Here is a 13,334-nt window from a genome sequence, read left to right as displayed (position 1 = left end):
TAAAAGTGATGTGAGTGGAGCATCGACAGGCTGAATAACAAGTCTCTGCAGGTGATCTAAGCGTCAGATGGTGTACATAAAGTGTCAACAGCTAAATAAGGGATGACCAATGATCCAATTAATTGAGGCAGAGAGATAATTTAAAAAAATTAAAAATAAAGTGCTAGAGATAAACCAAATAGCTGGAATAACATAACAGGTATAAGAAACAGATGCCAAGGGTCTAAACCAAAGTAACAATAATCCAAAACAGTACAAATTAATTAAGGTAGTGAGATCATAAGTTATCAAGGTGATAGTGTCAAAACAAGATAGTAAGGAAGATCTTAAGATACAGAACAGTATGGTGGGGGTTACATGTAGTGAGACATGAACCGAAGATCTCGGTTAAGGCCGTCTTCATGGGTACGGAACTTAGCTATCAATTTCTGGTCGACGATTCTGTATTGTTAGGTGTTTCAAAGGCCGCCTTGGAGGACGCTTACCCAAAGATCTGAGGCTGAGTGTCCTTGACTGCTGAAGTGTTCCCCGACTGGGTGCGAACGTCCCTGTCTGGTGATTGTTACATGGTGTCCATTCACCTGTTGTCATAGCATCTGCAAGGTTTCGCCAATATCCCATGCCTTGGGGCATCCTTGCCTGCAGCGTATGAGGGAGACAACATTGGCCCAGTCACGAGTATCTGCCACGTACATGGTGGATGGTGTTCCCGTGTGTGAGATGGTAGTATCCATGTCGATGAACTGGCATGTCTTGCAGAGGTTGCCGTGACAGAGTTGTGTGGTGTTGTGGTTAATGTTGTCCTGAAGGCTGGGTAGTTTGCTGCCAACAATGGTCTGTTTAAGGTTTGGCAGCTGTTTGAAGGTGAGAAGTGGAAGTGTAGGGATGATCTTGGCGAGGTGTTTGTGGTCATTGATGACATATTGACATAGTTTCTCTGCTCCAGGAAAGTACTGGATGACAAAGGGTACTCTATTGGTCATGTCCTATATCTGTCTCCTGAGGAGCTCGTTACAGTTTTTTGCTTAGGCACATCAGAACTAGCGATCAATCAGTTAAGCATTGTGTCCCATTCTTATGGCCGTGTCTTTCAGCATCACATTCCTCCTTGTCTGAGCAGATCTTGTATATATGCAGGGCTTGTCCATAGGGGATGACTTATTTAACCTGTTTAGGGTGGAAGCTAGAGAAGTGCAGCATCGTGAGGTTCTCCTTAGGCTTGCGATAGAGTGAGGTACTGAGGTGTCTGTCCCTGATGGAGATGTGTGTCCCCAAGAATGAGAGATTCTGAACAGTAGTTCATGGCAAGTCTGATGGTGGGATGAAACTTGGTGCGTAGTCATTTCAGTGATTCGTCGCCATGAATCCAAAGGAAGAAAATGTCATTGATGTATCTGGTGTATAAGCGTTGGTTGGAGTCCTGCTCAAACTTGTGCATGAAAATGTTGGCATATTGGGGTGCAGATTTGGTTCCCCTGGCTGTTCCGTGTGTCTGGATGAAGAGCTGACTGTCGAAAGTGAAAACGTGGACGAGGATGAAGCGGATAAATCATAGGATGGCATCTGGAAATTGGTAGTTGTTGGTATTGAGTACTGAAGCTGTTGCGGCGGTGCTGTTGTCGTGGTGGATGCTGGTGTAGAGTGCCAAAACATCCATTGTGACGAGGAATGTTCCTGGTTCGACTGGTCGGTGGATGATGAGTTTCTGCCAGAAGTCTGTAGTGTCGCGACAGAAGCTGGGGGTTCCTTGTACAATGAGTTTCAAGATGCCTCAATATAGCCAGAAAGCTTCTCACACAGGGTCCCGTTGCTTGATAGAATGGGATGCCCAGTTGTTAAGTCTTTGTGTATCTTTCGAAGGCAGAAGTCTCCGATGCAAGAAGTACATGCAATGAGAGTGCATAGGATACTCTGGAGGTCTGGGTCAAAGGTATTGATCAGTCTGTTGCATTGATGGGTGTGTTCTGTGGTCAGATCGGCAGGTAATTAAGATTAAGAATAGAAACAAGGAAATTTTATTTTACACAAACCCATTTTCTAAGACTTACAATGTGCCAGAAGTGTTATGACACCAATGGAGATGTACTAAACATTTAAGACGATGTTAGATTGGTCAAACAAAAGGGAGGATAAAAGAACCTGGAAATGTGGCATGCCTGATGTATCAGGGCTGTCACCAGTGGGTGAGCAGAAACACCAACATTGCTTCCATGGTTATAATTTGTATTTGGTATTACTGTATATTGATCTGCACTCCTTGTTCCCTAAATTTTTTAACAGTTCTCTTTTAAAAACATCAAATTTTACTTAAATTTATGAACTCATAGAATCCCTACAGTGTGGAAGCAGGCCATTTGGCCCAACAAGGCCACAGTGACCCTCCGAAGAGCATCCCACCCAAACCCACTCCCCTACCCTATCCCTGTAATCCTTTCTCATGGCACACCCCTGGGCACGATGGGCAATTTAACATGGCTAATCCACCTAACCTGCACATTGTCGGACTGTGGGAGGGGAAACAGAACATCCAACAGAAACCCATACAGACACAGGAGGAATGTGCAAACTCCACACAGACAGTTGCCCAAGGATGGAGTCAAACCCTCTCAGGTCCCTGGCGCTGTGAGACAGCAGTGCTAACCACTGAGCCACTGTGCAGCTCAAAAGAAATCCACATTCTAAACATGCTCCATCTAACTATTTTTCAGCACTCAATGTACTACTCCACAATTGTTGTAGGAGATTCTCCAAACTGAATTCAGGATTTCTGTTGTAAAAGGCATTAAGCAAGGAGAGGATGAAATCTGAGAGTAAGCTAATTAACAAAAGAAGAGTGCTATAGACGAGGCCAGGACCCCCAAAGTATAGTATGGAGGTCGACTAGACCCTACCTTTAGTATTTTTTAAAGACAAGTGTGAGGTGCTGAGTTCCAGATATGATTCGATTGGTCCACCACTAAGCTTTAATAAACATAGGAACATAGGAATTAGGAGCGATGGCAGGCAATTCAGCCCTTTGAGCCCGCTCTGCCACTTAACGTGATCATAGCTGATCTTATCTCAGTCTCAACACACTTTCCTGTCCCCCATAGCCCTTTATCCTGCTTTTCATCAGAAACATATCAATTTCTTTCTGTTGATTGATTCTCCCTCCACTACACTCTGGGGCAGTGAGTTCCACAGATTCACAATCCTGAGAGAAGTACTTTCTCCTCATCTCAGTTTTGAATCTACCTCCTGTCACTCTCTTATCTATGATCTCTTGTTCAAAACTGTCCTACAAGGGGGAACATCTGTTCAACGTCCAGCTTATCAATCCCTTTTAGCATTTTATATACCTTAATCAGATCCTCCCTCATTCTTCCGAACTCGAGAGAATACAAGCCCAAGCTATTCAACTGCTCCTTGCACAACAGCCCTTCCATCCTTGGAATCATTCTGGTGAACCTACTCTGAACATCCTCCAGTGCCATCACATCTTTCCTCAAGTAAGGAGGCCAAAACTGGACACAGTACTTGAGATGTGGTCTCACCAATGCCTAACTGTAACACCACTTCTTCACTTTAATACTCCAGTTCTTGTGCAATAAATGCCAGAATTCCATTTGCCTTTATTATCTGGTGTACATGCATACCCAACTTTTGCAATTCGTGACAAGGACACCCATGTCCCCCTGCACTGACACACTTTGATTCTGCTTCCCATTTAAATGATTTGCCCTTTTATTTTTCCAGCTAAAATGGACAATCTCACATTTATTTACATTAAACTCTTTTTGCCAGATTCTGGCCCATTCTCCTAGTCTATCAATATCCATCTGTAAACTCTATCTCTTCATCACAGTCTGCTTGCCAAATATTTTAGTATCATTGTGGATTGTAGTATGTTACTCTGTTCCTGCGCGCAGATCATTTATAGAGATTGCAAATACTGGAGGTCCGAGAAGCCTGCGACACCCCGTTAGTTACAGTTCACCATTCCTAGAAGGATTTATCCCGACCCTCTGCTTTCTGCCAATCAGCCAATCATCTATCTAAGCCATTACTCTACCTTAAACCCCCTGGAATCTAACCTCCTGGTGGCACCTTGTCAAATACCTTCTGGAAGTATAGATATACCTCATCCACCAGATCCCCATTATACACCTTGCTGGTTATATCCTCAAAGAACTCCAGCTAGTTTCTCAAGCATGACTTGCCCTTAACAAACCATGCAGACACGGGTGAATTGAGCTTTGTTTTTCCAAGTGTTCACTTATCTTCTCTTTTATGACTGATTCCAGTAACTTCCCCACTACCAGATCAAACTAACTGGTCTATATTTCCCACTTTTTGCCGATCTTTTTTGAATAAGGGTGTCATATTAGCATGTTTCCAATCCACTGGTACCTTTCCAGAATCCAGGGAATTTTGCAATATCATAACTAGTGCACCCACTATCTCTGCTACCATCTCCTTTAATAACCTAGGGTGCAGGCCATCAGGCACTGAGAACCTATCTACCTTTTAATCCCATCAGTTTACTTAATACCTACTTCCTAGTTATAGTAATTTCACCAAGTTCCTTTGTAGTAACTGCAGTTTTTAGGAATAAATTATCTTCCATTTGAAAACAGACAAAATATTGGTTTAGTGCTTCTGCCATTTCTGAGTTTCCCATTATTACCTCACCATTTTCGTACTCTAAACACACTTCATACTTTTAACACAGTTAAAATACAAGGAAGAATGGGCATAATTTTATTCTCTGGAAATACTTAACAAGATAATGTATTATTTAACCACTAATCATCAACTGTTCCAATATAGGCAATATCCCATAAACACAAATGCAAAAATGCAAATCAGCAAACATACAGTTACACAATTATTCATTGCCTGCCGTGTTCCTCCAGCTCCACACTATGTTATCTATGAACTATTACTAGTTTTTTTTACACATATGAAAGGTGAGAGAGAGTGGAGAAATAGTAATGGAAAACAAAGAAATGGTCGAGGAACTGAATTGCAGAAGACAACAGCAGCATACCTGGACTTCAAGAGAGTGTCATGGCCATCACTAAGGAGAAGGTGCTGGAGAAGCTGAAAAGTCCGTAGGCGGATAAATTGCCCAGACCTGACAAATCTGTTAAAATTCTTTGAGGTCGTCATGAGTAAGTTAAACAAAGGCGAGCCAGTGGACATGATCTATTTGGATTTCCAGAAGGTTTCTGACAAGAAGCTGCAGAGGAACCTGCTAAATAAGATAAGAGCCCATGGTATTAGGGGCAAGGCACTGGTAAAAGATACAGGATTGGCTGCCTGGCACAAGGCACAGAGTCAGGAAAAAGGGGTCTTTTTCAGGATGGCAACCAGTGATTAACAGAGTTCTGCAGGGGTCAGTGTTGGGACCACAACTACTCACATTATACATTAATGATCTGGACAAAGAAACTGAGGGTATAGTTGCTAAGTTGCAGATGACACAAAGATAGGTAATAGAGGGACAGGTAATGTTCAGGAAGCAGGGAACCTGCAGGAGGACATGGCCAGGCTAGGCAAGTAAACAATGCTGGGGATAAAGGGCTTGACTTACGAGGAGTAGTTGAGGACTCTGGGTTTTGTATTCAATGCAGTTTAGAAGGATGGCGTGGGAGATGCCTGGTTGGAGTGTACATGGGGAAGTCTTTTTCCACTAGTAAGAGACTTACCCGAGGGTACAATCTCAGAATGAGGGGACAACCCTTTAGAATCAAGATGAGGAACAATTTCTTCAGCCAGAGAGTGGTTAATCTGTGGGAACTCATAGAAGGCGATGGAGGCGAAGTCATTGAGTGTATTTAAGACAGAGGTAGGTAGGTTCTTGGTTAGTAAGGGGATCATGGATTACTGGGAGAAGACAGGAGAATGGAGTTAAGAAACACATAAGTCATGATTAAAATGTGGAGCAAACTTGATGGGCCAAATGGCTAATTGTGTTCCTATATCATATGATCCATCCTGAAGATACTCCCTCTTTGGCATGACAAAACACTATCGGCTGGCTGGCAGTTAACAGACAATCAACTTCAGTTGCAGAATCCTGATGGTCTACTGATCATCATCAACTCCATCACGTCCAAATTCTGGAAGCTGTTTCTCGACCAAACTCAAAAAAAAATCCTGAGATTGTTTCATATTGCTCAAGTAGAACAAACAATATTTTGTAATGTCAACATACTTTCTGTTTAATATATTGCCCACTCTTCCAACAGTACATGGTCAGATAATGTCATTAAGCTCCCTTCAAGAAATAACACCATATCTCAAAACAGTGAGGCTCTTTGTTTAAAGCAGAATGCAAACGTGCTAGAGGCTGCTCAGAGGAGGTTTACTAGATTGATGACAGGAAGAAGTGTTTTTTGAAAGAAGATTGAACAGGCTGGGTATGTTTTCACTCTGGTTTAGAAGAACAAGGGCAATTTGATAAATTTAAGTTGATAAAATCCTGAATGGTCTTCACAGCTGGACACGGCAAGGATTTCCACTTTAGTGGATGAGTCCAGAACTAAGGGACATTGTTTTAAACTTAGGGGTTGCTCTTTTAGAGCACGAATGAGTATAATTTTTCTAAGGCTGTGAGACTTGGAACTCTCTCCCTTGGAAGGAGGTAGAAAATTAACTATTATTAAGGTGAAGGTGGACAGATTCTTGTTAGGCAAGGTAATCAAAAATTATCAGGAGTAGATAGGAATGTGAAATTCAAAACACAAACAGGTCAGCTGTGATCTTGTTCAATGGCAGAATAAAGGCTGGAACGGCTGTCTTCAGCTCCTTTGGTATGTTTGTTTGAATCTTGTTTTTAGATTGGATGAGAGGATCAATGTTGAATTATTGATAAGAAGCTCAGGATCAATAAAGCAGTTCAGTATCCATCATATCCCACTACACTAATACCAAAAATGTTAAAATTGGAACTTGGGTTTCAAATTATGATCATTTGATTGGCACAGCTTGAGTAGAATCATGCTGTTGTTTGATGTACCAGCTAATATCTGCTTTTTAATGTTTTGGTACATGTTTTTGTACCAGTTGATCTGTACCAAATATACTGGAGAAATACAGCAGGTCCAGAACTTCTGTAAACGGAAAACAGAGTAAATGTTTCACGTTAAGTGACCCTTTGTCGGAACTGAAGGTAGCTGCAGAAGGGTGGAATTTATGCTGCTTAAAGGGTGGTGTTGGGGCAGAAACTACAGTACATGGAGATTGAGCTAAGAGTGAGGGGGATAAAAGGGATAGGCAAACAAAGAGATTGATAAACCGAGAAAGAGATAATTGCTAGGTGGGGTGCTAATGAGAAGTGTAAATGTTTGAAAATGAGGTGGCTGCGTTGGGAGCAGACAGCACAGGACCTAAGGGGTGGGGGAAGGGAACAAACAAGGGACAGAGTGCTCACACTCTTGAATTGTTAAACTCGACGTTGAGTCCGAGGCTGTAAGGTGCATGGTGGAAGACAAGGTGTTGTTCCCCCAGCTTGTGTTGAACTTCACGGAAGCAATGCAGTAGACCTGATACAGGAATTCTGGAATGGGAACAATGGTGGTCTGCTGAAGTGACAAGCAACTAGGATAATTTTTAGGAACAGAACATAGGTTTTCTGCAAAGCAGTCACCCAGGCTGTGTTTAGTCACCCAATTGTAGAACAGACCACATTGTGAGCAGTGAATACAGCAGATAAAATTGAAGTGCAGGTAGATCATTGCTACACGGCTGGGGCCTTGGACACTGAGGAGGTATAAGGTAAATGGGCAAGCATACACCTTCTGCGACTGCACAGGAAGATGCCAAGGGGGTGTGGGTTTTTGGAAGTGGAGGAGTGATCAAGTATCCCAGAGGGTGTAGTCCATGCAGAATATGACAAGAATGAGGAAAGGAATCTGTGTCTAGTGGTGGCATCCCATTGGAAATGTTGGCTTTGATCCTTTAGATGCAGAGGCCGTTGGGTTGGAAAGTGAAGATCAGGGGGACCCTATCATTGTAGGAGGGGAGTGAAGGGGTGAGGGCAGAAGTGTAGGAAGTAGGTCAGACATGGCTGAGGATCCTGCCAACTCGAGTGATGGGCAATCATTGGTCGAGGAAAATGATGGACATTCCAAGGCCACCCCTGCAAAAGGTGGCATCATCAGAACAGATGAGTCGGACACAAAGAAACTGAGAATGGGATGGAGTCCTCACAGGAAGTGGGGTGTGAGGGCAGGTAGTCAAGGTAACCGAGGGAATTGCTGGGTTTGTAATAGATATCAGTGGCCACCCTACCCCTGGAAATGGAAACAGATGTAGAAGAAGGGGAGGGTGAGAACAGGATGGAAATTAGAAAGAAGATGGATAAATTTTTCCATTCCAGATGAGAAAGGGAAGCAGCCCTGACTGTCATCAATGTACTGGAGAAAGAGTTGTGGGGAAGGACCGAAGTAGGACTAGAACAAGCAATGAGACAAACATAACTGGGGCTCATGTGGGTATGCATGGTCAACCTCTGACCTGAAGAAAGTGAGAGGAAGTAAGGGAGAAGTTGTCCAAAGTGAGGATGAGTTCAGCCAGGTAGAGGACAGTGGTAATGGATAAGGACAGTTCAGGATTACTCTCAAGGAAGAAGGAGAAATCTTCAGACCATCTTAATGAGGGATTGTATGTCCATAGTGAAGAGGAGGCACCTGGCGCCAGCAAACTGGAAATTTTGAAATCAACATAAAGTGTCAGAAGAATTGTGAATGTAAGTAGGAGTGGTCTGGCCAAGGGGAGAGAAAAAAAATTGAGTCAAAGAATGAAGTAGTATGTTTCGTGGCGCAGGAAGAGGCTGAAATGATGCTATTACTTGGACAGCCCTGTTTGCGAATTCTGGGTAAAAGACAGAAGTGGGCTGTCTGGGTTTGGGGGACTGAGACAGGAAATTGTTTGGGTCAGCAGGTGGGAGGAAAGCGAGATTCCTTGAGTGAAATGAAGTTAGTGATGTCTGTGGAAACAATGTTTGATGGTGGGATCTTAATCGGGTTGAACGTAGAATAGTTGGTGGTCAACTGGAAATGTGCATAGAACTCTGCAGGAGCTGACCAACTGTTGTTACCCCTCAAAAGTTTACGTTAGATCACGTCAGCAATAATCCGAGCAAATATTGAAAGTGAGGTGAACATTTTGATGCGGGAGCAAATTATGGCAGAAGCTTGAATCTGTACTGAAAGCAACTCTGATGAAGTCATTTCGACTCAAAACGATAGCTTGCTTTCCTTCCATGTATGTTACCTGACCTGCTGAGATCTCCAACATTTTGATGTGGTTTTGTTTGAGGTTAATACTAATTTTTTTTTCAATCCTCCCAGTCACCGAGTGACTACTGTACTCAGAATTTGCAACATTTCTCTTCTTTGATGCAAATATTTCGATTTTAAACCATGAAAACTGACTCTCCAGTCCAACTCGTCCATACCGACCAGACATCCTATATAAATCTAGTCCCATTTGCCAACATTTTGCCCATACCCCTGTTAACCTTTCCCATTTGTATACCATCCAGATGCCTTTTAAATGTTGTAATTGGACATGGGGACAGTTCATCCCCGGGGGTAGAAATCCTGTTGCGAGGGCCCACAACTCACTGCATCTTCTGGATTTCGTCCTCGTCCACCTTCTGCTTCTTGTCCTTTTTGTCTCTGGCCGGCTCCACCCGCAGCCTCTTGGCCTGGTGGACGGCGTCTCCATCCTCATCGTCCTCATCCTCATCGGCACCGCCTTCCCGGGGCGCCGCCGGCTTCTTGTCCGTTTGGGCCTGTCTCCCACCCGCGGCCTCCGCTGCCGTCCCCTCTTCTTCCTCCTTCACTGCCACCGCCACCGCCGCCGCCGCCACCACCACCACTGCCGATTCTGCGCCGCTGGGCCCCGGCTGCTCGGCCGTACCGTCCGGGGGCGAAACTTCACCCTCCACCACTTCTCCGGCCTTAGGGGGCTCGGCCGGTACCGCCGCCGCTTTAAACTTCGCCTCCTGCTCCAAATCCATGGCGCTGGCCTCAGGGGACCTGCTGACGGGTCCGGGTGAGGCACAAACCGCTCGGAAATCGCGAATTCAAAACTGCGACTGATTTCGAGTCTAGACCCTTCTGCTGCTTGGCCTGCTGTGTTCATCCAGCTCTACGCCTTGTTATCTCAGATTCTCCAGCATCGGCAGTTCCTACTATCTCTGCGGCTGATCTCGGTCTGCGTTCAATAAAGATGTCCCAGGCCTGAAGCTGCCGCGGCCGCTCAGCCCGACTGATCCCCGGGTTCAGCTCCTTCCTCTGGCCGCAATGTTAGAGTTTTGTGGCTCCTCCTGTCAGTGGATCCTGCGACCTCCAGCTCCTGTCTCAGAAATTTTTCATTTCTGTTTAAGAATGGGTTGTACAGTCACAAAAACACATATTGCTCGGACTGAAATAAAAATAAAATACTGTATGTTGCAAATACCGGGGACGGGAAAGCAGTTATAACCTTCAATATCAATGAACATCAGACTGGTTGTGAGTTTTTATTTCAAGGTTTGCAGTAATTTGCCTAACTTAATATACCTCATGGTTGATAATTTAATGTTTCTGCAGCTTGAAACGTTTTAAAACTTCATTGGGTAGTGTTTGCGGGCACTATATCCTGAGCTTGAGGTATATCTCCACTTCTAGTATAGAAAAAAATATTAAAATGGGTTTCTTCATAGCTCTTAACCATGCGGGGTTATTGTGGTTCAATGCTGTTAATTCACAAATCCGCCTCCTCAGTGTTCGTCAGACCACTAAGACTGGTCAAGGAAGGTCTGTCGCTTGGGTTTTGTTGCTCTGAAGCTGCTGGTCAAGTAGAAAATTTATGTACGTTGGGTATTGCTGACGAGAGAAGGTACCTTCAAGATTTTAAGATAAGGAACTCTGGCGGGTAGTAAAATGCAGAACTGAGTTTAAAGCATAAGTCCTCAAAAGCCGTGGCGCTTGCATTGTTTAATTACTTTTTATATACAATAAAGTTTTTGTATTTGTTTAAAAATGTGAAACCTGATGGTTCAGTCAGTTAATTGCTGGGTGTTCGGATCTCTTAACCGTATCAGTCTCTGATAGGATCGTAAAGCAAAAGTAAAAAGAACACTCAAAAACAGATTCCACACAACAAAATGTACAATTATGGCCAGGGCTGAAAAACCACAGAGATCGCTTCGAGAGGAAAAAGAGAGGTTGACTTAGGGGCCGTCGCTCGATGATGCATGTGACTGAAAAATGGCAAACAAGCCATTGTGGCTATCACAAGACTGGTAAGTGTGACATAGCACGACAGCAGATCTCCTGATAGCAGTAGCTCCAAACGGAGAATAAGGCACTCTTGTAATCATAAACAGGTTTGCTAACCACTTTTACATGAAAATTGTGTTATCTAAAAATTGAGACTTAGGAATTAATTTGATCCTTTATAGGAGTGGTGAATCAGAAAACTTTAAATGGGAAACATGGATCACATGTAACAAAGCCTGATAACCTACACAAACACCTCACCCTCCTTTCAGAATGAATCCTTGTTATATTTTAGTTGCACAGTTGTTTCAAGGTTGGCTATTTGCAAAGAACATACAATCATTTTGATGATGAATTTCATCTGTGAAGCACAGGTACTAAGGCAGAGACAAGATTTTTGTTAGGAAATGGAATCCAAGTTTTTCAGGGTTAGGTCGGAATGTGGAATTAAAAGATCGGCCATCATCTTTGTTGAATGATGCAGCAGGTTCAAGGGGCCAAATGGCCTACTTAATGCACCTACTTTGTATGTTTGTACTACAGAAGAAATAATGGGCACTACTTCCATTTGCATTTGGAGAGCCAGCGTGTGCAGCAATAAAAGGTAAATTTCATACCCAAGCAGCAGCCACATGCAGTACATGCAATTACAAGATTAAAGCAGTTAAGATGTGCCCAAACTCAACATCAGGTGAATAATTTGAAGCTCTAGGCTGAGTGGAAAGAGGCCCATGGACAAACAGGCAGTCTCTGCCGGGAGTAAGTGGGTCAACTGCGGTCTAAAAATTGCAGATTTTAAATATATTACCAAAACTGTCCTTTCTCCTCCTTTCATGCTGTCATACTTCTGCCCTTATTGTGCCACTCTCACAACTTTTATTGCCTATTGGACCATAGAATCTCTGTGGATGCAGGTCATTCAGCCTATTGAGTCCACACCAATCTTCCCAAGAGCATTCTACCCAGACCCACATCCTTTTCCCTGTAACCCTGCATTTCCCATGGCTAATCCACCTAGCCTGCACATTCCCAGGCAATTTATCATGGCCAGTCCGTTGTTATTATCCTGCAGGCTACCACTATCCTCTCCATCAGTACTTACCATGCCACCAGTTTTCATGTCATCCCCAAACTTCCTGATCCCTTATATTTAAGTACAAATTATTAATGTACACCACAAACAGTAAGGGTCACAGCACTGAGCCCTGCAGAATTGCACTGGACACAGACGTCCAAACATAGAAACATCGCTTTGCTTCCTGCCTCTCGGTCAATTTTGAATCCACTGTGCTGCTTTGTCTTGGAATGCATAAGATCTTATTTTTTTAACTGATCTGCCATTTCAGCCTTGCTAAATTGCATGTAGACCACAGCAGATGGATTAGCCTCACCAACACTCCTGGTTATTTCCTCAAGACATTCAAAAAAATTGATCAAATTTGACTTTCCTTTAACAAATGGACGCTAATTTCTCTAATTAATGTGTGTCTCTCCAAATGCAGGTACATTCTGTCCCTCAGAATTCTTTCTTCTAACTTCCTCACACCCAAGACTGACTGGACAGTAATTTTCTGATCTATCTCCCTTTTTAAATAATGGGACAACATGAGTAGTCCTTCAGTTATCTGGCACATCACCTGCGGCTAGAGAGAATTTGAAAATCACTGCCAGGGCCCCTGACATCTCTCTTGCCTCCCTCGCTTTCTTACCAGCCTAGGATATATCCCAGCTGCACCTACAGTCTTATCCACTTCTACGTCTTCTAAACCTGCTAATTCTTCTTCTGTCTACATTAATTTATTTTGATATTTCACAGATCTCCATCCCGCTCTCTATATCTGTGTCATCCTATTCCAATGTGAAAACCAATGCAAAGTATTCATTGACGTCTGTGCTCATGTCTTTTGAGTCCACATACACATTACTTCTGTAATCCTTAAATGGGCACTACTTTTTCCCTCGTTATTCTTTGCCTCTTTATGTATTAAAAAAAACTTTGAGTTTTCTTTTATTCTACCTGTCAAATTCTCTCATCCATACGCAGAAGTGATGAGTAGTGGTAATGTCACAATGTAG

At 43.3% G+C, this 13,334-nt stretch overlaps 1 protein-coding gene across 1 annotated transcript; it reads right to left on the bottom strand.

The window, feature by feature from the left end:
- Positions 1-254: 254 nt before the first annotated feature.
- On the bottom strand, positions 255-11,020 carry LOC125486081 (transcription initiation factor TFIID subunit 11-like). The gene is made up of 2 exons (XM_048612147.1): positions 9,615-11,020; positions 255-1,964 (listed from the first exon to the last, which is right to left on the bottom strand). The coding sequence occupies exons 1-2, from the start codon at positions 10,010-10,012 to the stop codon at positions 1,925-1,927; spliced, it is 438 nt and encodes a 145-aa protein (XP_048468104.1). The 5' UTR covers positions 10,013-11,020; the 3' UTR covers positions 255-1,924.
- Positions 11,021-13,334: the final 2,314 nt, after the last annotated feature.

This window comes from Rhincodon typus, chromosome 25 (genome assembly GCF_021869965.1).
Source record: "Rhincodon typus isolate 14 chromosome 25, sRhiTyp1.1, whole genome shotgun sequence".
Classification (NCBI taxonomy): Eukaryota; Metazoa; Chordata; class Chondrichthyes; order Orectolobiformes; family Rhincodontidae; genus Rhincodon; species Rhincodon typus.
The sequence above is the reverse complement of the archived record's forward strand: the minus strand, read 5'-3'. Positions and strand labels throughout refer to the sequence as shown.

Excerpts from the sequence above, each read along its gene's own strand:
- LOC125486081 (XM_048612147.1), bottom strand. The coding sequence starts at position 10,012 with ATGGATTTGGAGCAGGAGGCGAAGTTTAAAGCGGCGGCGGTACCGGCC. Across the intron at positions 1,965-9,614 it reads GACGAAATCCAGAAGATGCA|AACACACCCATCAATGCAAC; the intron begins GTGAGTTGTGGG and ends ATCTGACCACAG.